This window comes from Manacus vitellinus, unplaced genomic scaffold (assembly GCF_001715985.3).
Source record: "Manacus vitellinus isolate BGI_N305 unplaced genomic scaffold, ASM171598v3 scaffold_24_pilon, whole genome shotgun sequence".
In the NCBI taxonomy this organism is placed as follows: domain Eukaryota; kingdom Metazoa; phylum Chordata; class Aves; order Passeriformes; family Pipridae; genus Manacus; species Manacus vitellinus.
Window position 1 is genome coordinate 2,069,174 of NW_021939798.1, and position 14,519 is coordinate 2,083,692.

A 14,519-nucleotide genomic window follows, 5' to 3' on the forward strand; every position below is an offset into this window, starting at 1 on the left:
AAAACAGGAGGAGAAGAAGAGGCTGGGGTGGCCCTGGTGTTTTGGGCTGTAAATCAGGCTGCTGCCAACTCAGCCTGGGTGCTTTCAATGGTGGGAGTGTCTCCATGAGAAAACAGGCTGGATTTATTCATTGAACCTGGAGGGATTTGTCTGTATTTGACCCGTGAGATAATGGTGCCCGAGCCCAGCCCGTGTGCTCCGCATGGCCGGAGCAGGGAGGGAAGGATAAAGGATCCCAGGAACATTTTGAGGCTTAAGGGAAGCCTGTGGATTTGAACAAAGAGGAGCAGTTTATTTGCAAAGCTGGGAAGCAGAGAAAGGCAGTGATGGTGCCACGGGAGAGCCACCTCCAAAGGGAAGGGGGTCCCTGTCCCTCTTCACCAACTGGTCCCAGTGGGGCTGGATGATCCCTCTGGCTCCCAGACCCAGCTGGACTGTGGGTGGGAGCCCTGGGGAAGGGTGGGATGAGTCTCTCTGGGGCACTAAAGGCTGCTGTGCCACAAGTGGTGGGGATGCAGTGATGCCCAGGATCCACAGGGCCCCACCCAGAGTCTGCAGGGAGATCCAGGACACAGCACCCAGCTGGGCCAGTGCCAGGGGCATGGGGACCATCCCTCCCCAACCCCTGGGGTGTGTGGGCTGAGACCCTTCCTCCCCATGGGGAACCCCCTGAGATGGGGGTCACACCAAACCCCTGGCTCTGCATTTAGGTATCAACCCTGAAATACCCCAAAATACAATTGCAGTCAGGAAGGAGCTCTTGTAATTTGCTCAGGCTCCCACATCCTCCTGTGGTTGTTATTTTAAGCCCTTCCCCTGGTTCCAGGGCCCTGGTCTGGAGATCCCCATTCCCAGACTGACTGATGCGTGCGATGACAGAATTTCTGCTCTTGGGCAAATGAATTTCCCATGGGATCGTGGCCTGATACATAAATATAAAACTGACACGTTTTTACTCAGCTGAAAAGAAAATAGCTCCAGCTTGCATGAGATAACGTTTCCAGGAGATAAGGCAGCAGTTGGAGTGTGAATTGCCATGTGGATCCCATTTTTCCCACAGCTCCCTGGTGAGGTTTGTTGGCCGGGCTGTGCAACGTCAGCTCTTGATAAGCACCAGCCTGTGTTAATGCAACGTTTCAGTTCTGCTTCATCTCACCCCACACCTGCCTTTGGCTGGGCGAGGAAATGGGTGGGTGGGTGGGAGCAAGGAATTCACTGCCTGGACTTTGGAAATGCACCCCGTGGGATCTGCCTGGAGCTGTGTTGATTTCGGTGCTGGGAGGGTCCAGCCCTGAAGCCCCGGGCTGGTAGGGGGAGGAGCTGACGGTGTCTGTGGATGGCACGTCCGCGTGGGGCAGAGAACGTGGAGCTCCTGTCTCCTCCTCCAGTAAGGGAACCCTCGAGAAAATCACTTGGGGAATGGGATTCCATGGCTTTGGGCAGGATTGTGCTGGGAACCCGGCGGCTGGAGCTGAGGGCCTGGCTCCTGTCCCACTGCCCTGGGAGCTGCTCTAATCCAGAGCTGTCTCTAAGGCCCCTTTGTGTACGAGCCCTGGTGAGAGGAGGTTGTGATTCCAGGCTGGAGTGGTGGCCCAGTGCCCCCAGGGCCCAGGCTGTGTCTGGAGGTTGATCTCAGGCCCTGGAGCCCTGGATCCTTTAGAACATGCAGCAGAAATGAATGTGTTCCATCCAGCAATCCTGAGCTCAGCCCTTATAAATAACCTCTCCCTCTCCCTCCCCTCCCCTCCCTTGGGAACCTCAGGATGATTAATTCCTGAAGAATGTTCTTGGAGCTCTGCAGGAGGTGCTGATGGGCCCCACACATGGTGTGAGGGGTTGGGACACCAGAGCAGAGTTATCTCCAGGCTGTGCAGCCCAGCCTTTGGATAGTTCCTGTGTCCAGGCAGAGCCATTCCCATCCCATCCCCCCATCCCATCATCCCATCCACCCTCCATCCTCCATCGCCACCCACCCCGATCCTATCCCCATTCCCATTCATTTCCATCCTTCCCCACCCATCCCATTCCCATCCCATCCCATCCCATCCATCCTCTCTGCTCGGGCCCTCTGCAGTGTCAGATGTCACAGCAGCTCATTTATGAGCTCTCCTCTCCTGCAGACACACCACCAGGAGCTCCCCAGGGGTGGGTCAGTGGGTCACTGCAGACCTGCAGCCTGGCTCTGTTTGCCTGGAATGACTTTCCCGTTGCCAGAGGTGCCTGTTGGAACCATCACACTGCCAGGGGTGACCCTCCAGCCATGGGAGACCTTTGGAAAGGCAGACTGGGACCTGCAGGGAAGAGGGAGAGGCACATCCTGGAGCTGCCTGCCTCTGGGAGCACTGGGGGAACAAGGGGTCTCATAGACATCTGGGGTGCCAGGAGGCCTGGGGTCAATTTATTGGGATAATCTCAGGGAAAATTCAGTTGTATTTATATCTGGAGCCTCCAGACTAGAGCAGGGTGTCTCTGGAGCCCGAGTGAGGGACCACCACGACCACAAAAGGAGGTGGGACAGCCTGGGACAAAAGAGGAAGAGTCCCTTCAGGAGCAATTCACACCAGGGGGACAGAGCCAGAGGGTCTCTGGCACAGCACAAATCCTCTGCCAGGGAAACTCACCCCAGGCTCACCTCTGGGTCCCTCTGTTGTGCCCGTGGAGGTGGCACCAGCTCCTGGGTACCTCCCTGAGGGTGTGATTTACCCCTTGGAGAAGCTGCAAGCTCAACACAGGAGCAACATGGTTATACATGGGAGGTCAAACAAAGGGATTTATTGATTATTCCTGATCCTAAACTCCCTAACTAGGAAGCACACTCTGCCTCAAGCAGCTCAGAGCCTAAATGATTAGTAAATCTATATTTATTGCCATAAAGGGCACAATTTTATTTTTTTAATGACAGAAAAAAATGCAAAATCCAGAAAAAATTGAGTAAGGGAGAATTTCTTTGTAAATGTTTGCAAAGACACTTTTATTGCAGAGGCTTAAACTGTTCTGCTGTTTCCCTCCCTGCCTGTCTGCTGTCTCTAGTCAGCTAGAATATGCTGACCACTTCCTACCAACCTCAGCAGAGACATTAAAATGTCAAAAATGGTTTATTCTTGCAAGAAAATGTGGGAATGGAGAGACTAGACCCACACTCAGACTGCCATCAAGAGAGAGTCGTCAGTGAGCTCAGCTCCACTGCCAGACATCAAAAAAATGCACAAAAAAAGGAAGGGTAAGTCACGTATCAGAGGTTATTTGAGGTACAAGATGCAGCAGAAGAGGGCTCTTGGCAGACATGGATTCCTTGGGATCAGGAGGGCTGGGAGTGGTGCAGCTGGTGGGACTGCAGGGGTCAAGGTGGGACATGTGGGGTGGGACATGTGGGTCCCCAGGTCGTGCTGCACCCCAGGAGAGGGGAGAAGCCCCCCTCCAGGAGGGACTTTGCAGCTGGGAGCAGCCTGGAGGAGAGCCCTGAGCCCTGGGACACTGGGAAGGGGGTGGTTTTGAGGAGCCACTCCTCGTGCAGAGCCCACTCAGTGAGTCACCAGTGGCTCTTCACCAGTCTGGGACCAACCTGCACTCAAGGCAAGTCAAACTGCAGGGAAGAGGTGCTGGACCAAGTCTGGATCAGGGCTTGACTTGCTCATTTCCAGTCCAGGAGGGCTCCAGTAGGAGACTCGTAGGTCTATCCAAGCACAGGAGCTGAGATGTTCCCAGGCCTCAGGGAGGGATAAGAGCTGGTTCCAGATGTGCTGCCCCAGCCTTTCCCACTGCACAGGCACATCCCTTTGGGGCTCAGCCATTGTGAGCTCCTGAGGCCACACTGGCCAAAGAGGAATGTGCTGGGAAGTGGTGCCGTGGGCAAGGAACTCCTGAAAAGTAGATCTGAGCAAAAAGTGCCAAACCTAGAAGGATTTGTGCTTTTTCAGAGCACTCTGCTTGCCAAGTGCATACTTAGAAAGAGCTCTGGGGTGTATTGCAAAATCTGCCCCATTTGGAGTGGGTTTGGAATACTTTAATTCCTCTTTAATGATACTGCCCAGGAAATGACAAAGCTCTGGAAAAACAAACAGATTGGATTCTGGCTGGGCTCATATCAAATTATCACACACATTTTTTTCATGCAGCTCCCTGAGTCCCAGCAAACCCCTGCAACATCCTGCCACAGCTTTTCTTGTTTCTCTGACACTTCTGGCACGAGAATTGGACAATGCAGCAGATTCCAAGGCTCAGTTACATCCAGGTTTGCCCCGTGCTGGAGGGATCTGGTTTGGATGACACTGCTTTCCCCCTGACACTTTGGTATTTTTGCCCTGGGGCCACATCCTCTGCTGCTCCTGATTCCTGTGCATATCCACTGCCAGGGAAGTTGCAGGATAAGGCCATTTTCAGTGTGAAAAGATTTATCTAAATACTGTAGCCACATGAAGTACCCACTGCTCATGGAATGCCTGGTAGGAATAGCTGGGTGTTGAGTATTCCATTCCAGGGACTTCTCAGAGCTGAGCAATCTACAATAGGGAAAAGGAAATAAAATAAAACATTGGTGTTCTTCCAGTGGTTAATGGGTAAATATTAATCTGTTCTGAGGTTTTGTGGGGTTATAGCTTTTAAAACAGAACATTGAGAACCTTTGTGCTATGTTGGGGTCATGCACGAGAGGAGGCTGCACTTGGAAAAATCCACATTTGATTTATTAGTGTTAATTTGAGCCACAGCGAGAGGGGAGACCCAGGGAAGGAATCAGGTCTAACCTGGGCCTGCAAACAGTGAAATGCAAGGCCTGGGATAAAGCAGGGCTTTTGTGAAAGCAAATCTTGCAGCTACAAGTCCCAGGTGGAGCCACAGTGGGACCTGAACAATGTCCCTGCTGTGTGTGTGAGCCCAAAGCAAAACACAGGACTAGGGGCAGGGACAGGAGCCCTCCAGAGCTGGGGCATGTCTGGGTGTGGGATTTGATTCAGGGCAGCTCTGCCACAAGGGACACAGTGGGAAATCCCAGCTCCTCCAGGGGGGTGGGATGGGGCCCTGATGGAGTGGGAAGGGAAGTGCAGGGTGGGAGCAATGAGCTGCAGCCCCAAGCAGGGGAAGATGAGCCAAACATCTGGGCCAGCATCCGATTCAGCTGCTCTGCAGCCTGCAAGTGGATTCAGACAAACCCCAGAGCAGTGCTGGGGGCTGTGTGGGCTCATGAACTCCCTGGAACCAGGGGATGTTGTGGCTCTGGCTCCTCACAGGAGGGAGGAACATCACAGGTGCTTGTACCCCACTGATGGGGTCACAGAGGCACAGAACCACAGGGGTTTCTGAGCTGGAAGGGACCCACGAGGATCCCTGAGTCGATGTCCCACCTGGGAGGGCAGCAGGACAGCCTGGCATCCCCTGCAGTCCCAAACCACTGCAGGTCCCTGGTGTGTGCAGGTGCTTTGCATCCCTCTTGGAGGGCACAGTGGAGGCACAGGGGTGGGAACAAGGGCAGGGAGTGGGTGGATGTCTCCATGGACAGCCAGCAAGGCCTGGTGTCTCTCCACACCTCCAGGGTCAAGGCTGCTGCTTTGCTTCAGCAACACAGGCTCCACTGGGTCATGGAGAGGGATCTTCCAGCAGGGCAGAGCCCTGGGACAGTGTGGTGTGGGATGTCCCCGGGAAGCTGATCCACCTCAGCAGGACAGGGAGCCTGCTCTGAGCCAGCCCACACTGCAGCCCAGCAGGGCAAGTCCCTTGGGGGGTCACAGCAGCAGGTCCTGCAGGGCTGGGGCAGGGCACATCCCTGCATCAGGCTGCAGCTCCAACACTGTTTCTTTGCTCTCTCCCTTTGGATTTGACACAAAAATTCTGTGGTGCTTCTTCCTTCCCCAACATCTGATACAAAATGAGTGTCTTTCCTCTTCCCCTGGCAATCAGTGGCACAGCAGCAAAGCATTGGGCTTGGGAGCCTTCATCAGAGCACTTGGGCTTATAAACCTGTAAGCAGAAAACTGGAGCCACAAATGTGGGAATTCCTCCCTGGGAAGAGGGTGAGGAGGGGCTGCCAGTTCCTATCAGCCATCAGCATGAGCAGGAGATTCTGATTTCCTCCAGGACCTTCAGACATCAGCCTGGGTGAAGCAGCTCATTAAAAGCAACTAATTGCTGCAGTCATTTGTGAAATGAATTTTTCAAGGTTAATTTAGCTGAGCACTGAGAGCCCTCCATTTAGCTCTGAAGAGGGTGAGCAGCACATGCCACACAGCCCCCACCCCTGCTGCACCCCTGCTCTGGGGACAGACCATCCAGGATGGGCAGCTCCAATCTGGAGCATCCTCTGGGACTGCCAACAGGGAAACTCAGCCCAGAGGATGCAAAGTGCTGGTCCCACGATGGCAGGGTGACCAGCAGGCCAGCTTGGTTTGTGCTTGATGCAGGCACCAGCTTTGCTTTGTCTTGAGATGAGCAATCCCTTCAAAAGTCCTTTTAACCACTGCAAGAATACAGGAATACTGGGGAAAGGAGAGCCTGAAACATGAAGTGTTCAGTTAAACTTTACTGTTCACCTCCCTTATCCCATTTCCCCTTTGCCATGGAGTTTCCATAAGCAAATCTCCCTGTCTGATGGACTCCCAGGTGACATTAAAGACAGCAGGAACTCTCTCTGGGGGCAAAGGAGACATTTTCTGGAACCGGAGTGGTGCTTGGTGGTGGAATCATTTTCTGCTCCTTGCAGACTAAAAGCAAGTCCAGGGAAGAAAACAAGTGCAAAGCCTTTCCTGACCTGTCATTTCAGGTCCAGGGTGGGGTTCTACCAGCCTTTACTGTCTCCTTTGTGAATGGTCACACAAAACAGCCTGGGCAGGGGTTTCAGTGCTGTGGGACACTGAAGATGAGGTCTCTGCCACGTAGAAGCAATGGGGACTTCTGTCCATCTGTCACAGAATCCCAGGATATGCTGAGCTGGAAGGGACCCATAAGGATCATCCAGTCCAACTCCTGGCCCTGCACAGGCCCATCCCCAAGAGTCACCCCCTGTGCCCCAGAGGATCAGCCAAATCCCTCCATGAGCTCAGGGCAGCCCTGGGGCCTGTCCCACTGCACCTGGGGAGCCTGGTCATTGCCCAACCACTCTGGGGGAAGAACCTTTGCCTGAGATCCAACCTGAGCCTGCCCTGACACAGCTCCAGCCCTTCCCTGGGTCCTGTCACTGGTTCACTCTCTGTGCATTTGGAACCATGTCCCCCTTGGAAGGAAACAGCTGCAGAGCCCAGTTTTGAGTGTGCCAGGGCACAGGGAGCACCCTGAGCCCCAGCACCCTCCCACCCTGCGGTGGCACATTGAGGTGCCCATCCCACCAAGGGGCTGCCCCCCTGCCAGACCCCCTTGGCCAAGGTGTGTGTGAGGGAATGCTGGAGTGGAGCTGGTGCAGCTCCACTTGTCCCACCCGAGCACAGACCGAGTGTGGTGTCAGGCTGCTGGGAAACAGGCTGTTCAGTGGGTGTATCCTGTGTTTACACAGACCCACCAGCTGTGACAGTGCAGATGTTTCCTGTCTCCCTGGAACTGCAAAGAGCCATTTGGTGGCTGGAAGTGATTCCTGGAATGAAGCCATGGATTTGGGCTCCCAGAGAGCACCTGAGCTCCAGTGAGCAGGACGTGCCCGGGCAGTGACCACCTCACCCTGTCCAGGGGAGTGCCCGTCTGTGGCCAGGCTGGAGAGGCAGCTCCAAGGAGGAAAGGTGAGCTCTGGGGCCAGAGCAGGCTTGGCTGTCCCCTGGAATGAGTCCAGCTCCCCCAGGGAGGGACGGGGCCGTGCAGGATGTGGGGATCTGCAGGTAGGCAGGAAGATCCCACGTGAGCAGGATGGGAGGATGTGACTGTATTTACTGTGGGCCCTTGTTGAGTCTCTGTCTTTTCCTTCTCTGGACCCTAGGAGTCGAGCGTTCCCATCTCTTCTGGCTGAAGTCTGCATTTAGGAAATACATAAAAGCCTTTTCTGTCCTGGGGACAACCTCCTGGCAAGGCTGGGTGAAAACCTGCTCCATTTCTTTGCCTGAACAATCTGCTGTGCAGCAAAGACACCAAAGAGCAGCTGTGAACACACAGGGCAAAGCTGTTGGGAAGCTGAGCTGGGCAGTCACAGCCCAGTGGGAAGGACACTTTGCTAAATGGGACTTCTGGGCCCTGGGCCTTTTCTCCAGGATGAGTCATGTGAAACAGGACTGGTTTTCTGGTCTCAAGGCCAGCCTCTGGTCTAGGGCTGTGGCTCTCACTAGCCAGACACCCAACCAGGGAGTCACAGCCCAAATCTCCAGGTGAGGTGGCACCATCCTAGACCTTTCCACCCAAAGGCTGTTGGAAGCTCCCAGAGAGGAATTTGGCTGTTCCACCTGTGAATCCTGGCCTCTGGGAGGTTCACAGGCCACAGAAGGCAGCAGGAGAGGCAACTCCTTTCAGAGCTCCCCTGGTGCTCTCACCACACAAGATCTGAGGTTCAGAGGCACCTCTGGCCCAACCCCTGCTCCCAGTGGGACACCAGAGATCAGGTAGCTGAGTACTGTGGTCAGGGCACCTCCAAGGATGGAAGTTCCTCAGCCTCACTGGTTCCTGGTCCAGGGTCCAGCCACCCTCATGCTGAAAGGGATTCTTTTGCTAAATCTCATCAGAATTTCCATGTTTGTGACTTGTGTCTGGTGCCTTTTTCAGTGTTTGCCTCTGAAGAGAGATCATTGCTGCTGTCCCTGCACCCTTCCATGAGGGGTTTGAAGACAGAAGGCCACCAGACCTCCCTTCACCTGCTCCAGGCTCAAGAAATCCACCTTTCCAACCTGTGTTATGTGTCCCACACCTTCTTGGGCCTCAGCACTGAGCTCTCTCCACTTTGTCAGTGTTGTGCTTGTTCTTGGGGCCCCCCAAATTGCACAGAGTTAATTCAGAAGTGTCCCAACAAGTGCCATATAGAGGGGTACAATTCATTCTCTCTCCTGATGCTCTCCAGTCTTCCTCAATTGCATCTGTGGGGTCTCTTGGGAGCCACAAGTGCTGCATGAGGACCATGATGGGACCTTGTCACACACCACTCAGAAGCCCCTTGCCTGAGGAAGGGCACCAGGGATGGTTTGCTTTTAACCAGTTCAGCATTAATGAGTCTCAACATGTTTCTCTAACTGGAAAAACATGAGAAGCCTTGCAGCAGTAAGTCCTATTTTCATCCCATTTTGAAAAGCCAAGCCTAACGAGCAGGACACCGAGTGGGATGGAAACACTGACTGCTTTGCTTTGCTTTGCCATTTAATAGCAAAAAATCCAGCACACCCTATTCATCTGCATCTCCTACTCTTTTCCCATCTTGCCAGCTTTCCAAGACTCTGAAGCTGCTTTGGAGCCTGTGGTGGATTTTCCCCTCTGCTGTAGGACCATCGTGGCCACCACCCCTCCTGTTGTGTCTCCCCCGAGGTGTCTGAAGCTCTTGGGCTGTTGCCACCTGGGATCCATTCCAGTGGCAGAGCTGCAGTGAGGAAGAGGCCCTGGGCAGGGCAGGGGGGTCCGTGTTTGTTCCTCAGAAATGCTGAGGAGCACCCAGGGGAAGGGCAGGGGGTACCAGATCCACTCCTGGAATGTCAGCTGGCCTGGGTCAGACAGCCCAGGCTGAGCTGGCCACTGCCAGAGGAGAAGGTGTGCAAGCCCAGGGCCAGAGCCACGTCCTCAATGGGATATTAACAGTCCATGGGATGGGAGAGCCAAATCCTCCCCTCTGCCTGGTTTGCTGGTGTGGAGCTGGAGCAACCAGCCTGTTCCCACCCACCCAGGCAGGGCTCGGAGCTGCTCTGGGTTCTGTCGTGTTCTGTCAGAGCCCTTCCCAAGGGATGGAAAAGAACTGCAGTGCCAAGAGTTGTGTCTTTCCTGCCCCTCAAATGAGGAACCTTGTTTTGCTTCTGCCGTGGTTTCTCTGTCCTCTCTCATCACAAACCCAGGCAGATGTTGGGAACAGCTCCCGGGCAGAGCAGAGAGCAGCTGGTGGGGCCTTCATGGACAACCTTCACTTTGCAAAGCTGCTGTGCTCCAGAGGCACTGCTGGAGCCAACCTCCTTTTCCTACCTGCACAGCTTTGCTGCTGTCAGAGCTCGGATTTTGGAGAGCCATGGAAGGGCTGATTGAGGGCTTTAGTTCCAAGTTTTCCTCCTGTGCCTCTGAGCTGCAGTGAACCCTTTCCTGGCTCTTTGGCTTCTCTCTCCAGTGACAAACCCCTGGAGCAGGGACTGTCTGGGCATGACCATGTCCTCACCTGGGCTGACCTGAACACTTTCCCAGAAGCAAATATTTCCTCTGCTGTCTCATGCACTGTGGAGCTGGAGCAGGTCCTGGGCAAGTATGCCACCCTCAGTGAGGATTTCTACCTGCACTATTGCAGACAAACTCTCTTCCTGCCAGCACAGAAATGTGGAGGCAAATTCCCTCCCCACAGACTGAAGGAGCGAGTGGCTCTCAGGGAGCAGGAATGCTCCCTGTTGGGAGCAGCTGACCAGCTGTGTCTGGGGACACAGGGACAACTGGCTTGTTGCTGGTGGACTCAGCTGTCACCTCAGACAGCCCATCCACTTCTCCATGCCTGATTTCTCCAGACCCCAGGAGGACACAGGATTCAGAGCAGGGTGGATCCCCCCAGCAGCCCCAGGGGAGGCACACTGGGTACTTGGTGGACAGTTTTAAGCTGTGGTCGAGTCCAGGGAAGCCTGTCCTTGTGCTCTCTGTCCCTGCAGGGCACCCAGGACCCTGGACAGGGAGCTGAAGCACAGACTGCTCTGTCTCTTGGTGTCCTGGGGTGACAACCCTTAGTGTCCTTCCCATTCTGGAGGGGACCACTGGCTCCAGGACCTGTGCTGTGCATCTGGAGCTGTGGGGCTGCAAACTTAGCTTGGATGCTGCATGGGGAAGGTGAGGGGGGGCAGGAATTGTACCCCAAATCATTCATCTGCCTACCAGTCTGTGGGACAGCCTCAGCCATGCCCAGCCCTCCCTGCCTGCCACCCATCCTGCCTGGGGCAGCTCTGCAGAGCCCCCTCACTCTGCCCCAGGGCTGCCAGGAACACCAGGCATGGAGGATGCCTGGATGCTCCAAACCAGAGGAGGTGAAAAACTCACAGGGATTGAAACCAGAACTGGATGATTTAGCCACTGTTCCTGGGAATGCCTCCTCGGGGCCAGTGCCCTCAGCACCCACCTGCACTTCCCCCCCTCAGCCGTGCAATCCCACACCCAGTGATGGGAGCTGTGGGGAACGGGGCTCTGAGGGAGCACTGCTGACGCATTCCCAACAAAAACGGTGTTAACTTCCCAGCAAAGGCCACGGGGAAGCAAAGAGGAGGGAAGGAACTGAGAACAAGAGACAAAAGCACAAGCAGAGCACTTCGGTCTGGCAGCAGGAGTGCTGTGCTGGGAAAACCCTCGGATTTATTGCAAGAGTTCTGGCACATTGAGGGAAGAGGGGAACAAGGCCCTGGACAGTTTCTAAGAAGTGATGGTTCCCTGAGTCTTTTTCCTGGGATTTTCTGCCTGATGGGGATTTTCTGTGTGGTAGGGCTGAGGGGACGTGGGGACATGTGATGTGGGTGCCCTCCTGAGCTGCAGCCTGAGAAGGGATCCAGCTCCCCACAGTGGGTGTCCCTCGGGAAAAGCTGCAAAAGCAAACGTGGGGGGGAATTTCAGGGGTGGGAAGTGGCACAGCAGTTCCTGGGGGTGCTGGGGCTGGGCCAACCTGGGAATCCTGATCATCCCCAGCCTGGGGAGCACAGTGGGGGTGAGTATCTGACCCTCTCCAAGGCCAGGGCTTGTAGCAGCTGTGTCCCAGCACAGGGCTGTGTCCTGGCCTGGTAAGTGTCCATATCCAGGGTGGCTTGGCTAAAGCAGCTCTTGTGCAATAGAAAATGACCCTGGAGATCCTTTTGGAGAAATGCACCATCCCCATTCCCAGGGAAACCCCTGCCCTCTCCAGCTCTCAGAGCTCCTTGCAACCCTCCTTGGATTCACAGGGAGGTGTCTCAGGCAGGAACAGGCTCCACTCCTGCTGTGGATCTGTTCCCCAGTGTCCAAGGGGACCTGCTGGGGCCACTTGCCCTGGGGCTCCCAGGTCCATGCTCAGTCCTTGGAGCAATTCCCTTCTCAGAGGGGGAGCAGGAGGGGCACAGAGCTGCCTGCCCAGGGAGCAGGAATGTGCTGTGGGATTCCCCCTCCTGCCTCCGGGTGCAGGTTGCTCCCAGCTCTCACAACAGGCTCAGCACTCTGCAAACAGAATTCAGCCACAACCCAGAACACATTACTGAAAAAACAAACAACAGACACATTCTTCTCCTGAATTCTGGGGCTCTTTCTGCTTCTGATCTCCCAGACAGACCCTGGCAGCCCACATCCTCAGGGAAGGCTTGGTTTGAGTTCCTGCAGCCTCAGTGTGAGCTCAGTCCCACCCCGGGATGTGCACAGGGGTGGCCAAAGGTGGCTTTTTGCTTCTCCACCCAGAGGCAGAGTGAGGCATGAACCACACCTCCACCTGCCCAGGTTCCTGTGTTCCCAAACTTCTCCTGGGTTCCAAGGCAAGCCCTTCCTTGGTTGGCTGTGCAAGATTTCTTGAAAGATTCGGCGGCCTTGGGGCATCTTGTGCTGAATTGCTGAGCCCTGGTGTCCACCCTTGCTCCTCAGCTTCAGAACAGGGCTCTGCCAAGCTCTTGCAGTGCCTCCTGCTCCTCGTGAGAGCCTTCATCCCACAGAGGGGACACAGCCCCAAACAGGAGGGTGGAGGGGACCCAGCAGGCACATGAGCCATGGATCCACAGAGCTGTGCCTCCCGATCCACCATGTGCCATCCTGATGATCAGGCTGGGCCCTGGCTTCAAATGTGCCCCAGTCCCTGCTGCCCGGGGCCGGGCAGGAGCCCTGGGAACAGGTTTACTGCTCAGGGAGCGGGAGGACAGTCAGCAACATCCCAGGGCTCCCGCGGCCAAGGTGCTGCGGATGATCCGGGTGGTGATCCAGGGAGTGAAGGAGCCTTGGAGGAACAGGCGTTTGCCTCGCAGGCAGCCCCTTGTGGCAGGTCTGCACATGCTTTCCCACTCCGAAATGCTGCCGGAGGTTTCCATCCCAGGGAGCCCTTTTGTGAGCGGCAGCTGTATGTAAATGAGAAGGGGAATTGGTGGGTGGCAGGGAATTCCCACGAGGATCAGGGTAGAAGGCCCTGGGGAAGGGTCTGTGATGGTATCAGGGCTCTGCCAGTGCTGCTCCACCCATTGCACCTGCTGCTGTGGGTTGCACACAACTGCACAGTTGTAGGGGAAGGGAGATTCCCCATGCCCAGGGCAATCTCCAGCAGCTAGAAGGGATCCCAGCAGCAGGAAAGGCAGGGAGGCACGGAGAGAGGTAGGATGTGGAGCAACCTCCTCAGCAGGAGACAGGATGGGGAGGAGCATGAGGGCACCTCGTGCTGCCCATTCTCTCCCCAGAGCTGACTCCAGCAGCTCCCCTGCCTGTGCTCTCCTGGACACTTCCCATGGGCAACTTCTACCCCTGTATCCTGGAAATGTATCCCCTGCAGCCTCTTCAGCAACCCTGTGGATTGAAAGCCAAAGGGATATACAGGCAGCATCAGCCCAGGGCTCTCCCTGTGTCCTGGGCTTGGTAAAGGTTGGTGGGAAAAACACCGGCTGCATCCCAGCATTTGGCTCTTCCAGAGCTCAACAGATCATGGCAAGGTCCCCCCGCCCTTCCCTTGGCTCTGCCCTGACCCTGACCAGCCGGTTTTGGGGGGTGCAGAGGGAACTCAGCTGCCTTTACCACCCCAGGAGCTGAAGTTCCCATGCAGGACCCCATAGAGATCCACCCTGGGCTGTCCCCGACTGCAGCTCCTCGGGGAAGCAGGAGAGAGCTGACACGGTCTCCAAGATCTGCTGTGCTCCCTGGGATCATCGTTTCCCTGGATGTTCAGACCTTATGGCGAGCTGGGGACTGGGGCTTGTGCTGAGCTCCGGTGCGTGGGTGTCTCCTCTCCTCACTGTCCAAACACGCTGCTGTTTTTCCCAGATCCTGGCGAGGGCATCACCTCCTCACTGTTGGGAATGTGCGGTGAGGGGCTGGAGGCGCACGGCTTTCCCCATCCTCCGCACCCTGGATGAGGCGCGTTCTGGTGGAAAACAAAGAGATGCCACATTTAAAACCGTGCTTTTCGTCATTTCCAACTTGAAGCCTCCGGAGCCTCGGCAATTCCTGGGAGCTCTGGGACCCTCCTGTCCCCAGCCCCGTGTCATGCTGCCCCTCGGCTGCCGGGGAGGCAGGACGGGGTTGGCACACGGGGACACGGGCAGGGCATCCCGGGGGCTCATCCCAATTCCCACCCCGAGCCGAGGCGTTGCTATCTTTTTATCCCAGTTGGCCAAAATGAAGGGAGCTGGGAGGTTCCCACAAAAGGCTCCCGGCTCATCCAAACTTGGCATTATTTTATACATTTTAACAAACAAGGGGCATCAGTGTTCGCTAGTTGCCGATGACATCGTTGTATTGATTTTTGCTTTTTATTA

General features: G+C 55.6%; 1 protein-coding gene across 1 annotated transcript in view; it reads left to right on the forward strand.

Annotated features, from left to right (window-relative positions):
- Nucleotides 1–13,495: 13,495 nt before the first annotated feature.
- STX8 (syntaxin 8) overlaps nucleotides 13,496–14,519 on the forward strand; it is a 124,351-nt gene continuing 123,327 nt past the window's right edge. The window contains exon 1 of the mRNA XM_029960054.1: nucleotides 13,496–13,527. Within this exon, the coding sequence (XP_029815914.1) occupies nucleotides 13,496–13,527 (32 nt within the window). The remainder of the gene's footprint in view (nucleotides 13,528–14,519) is intronic.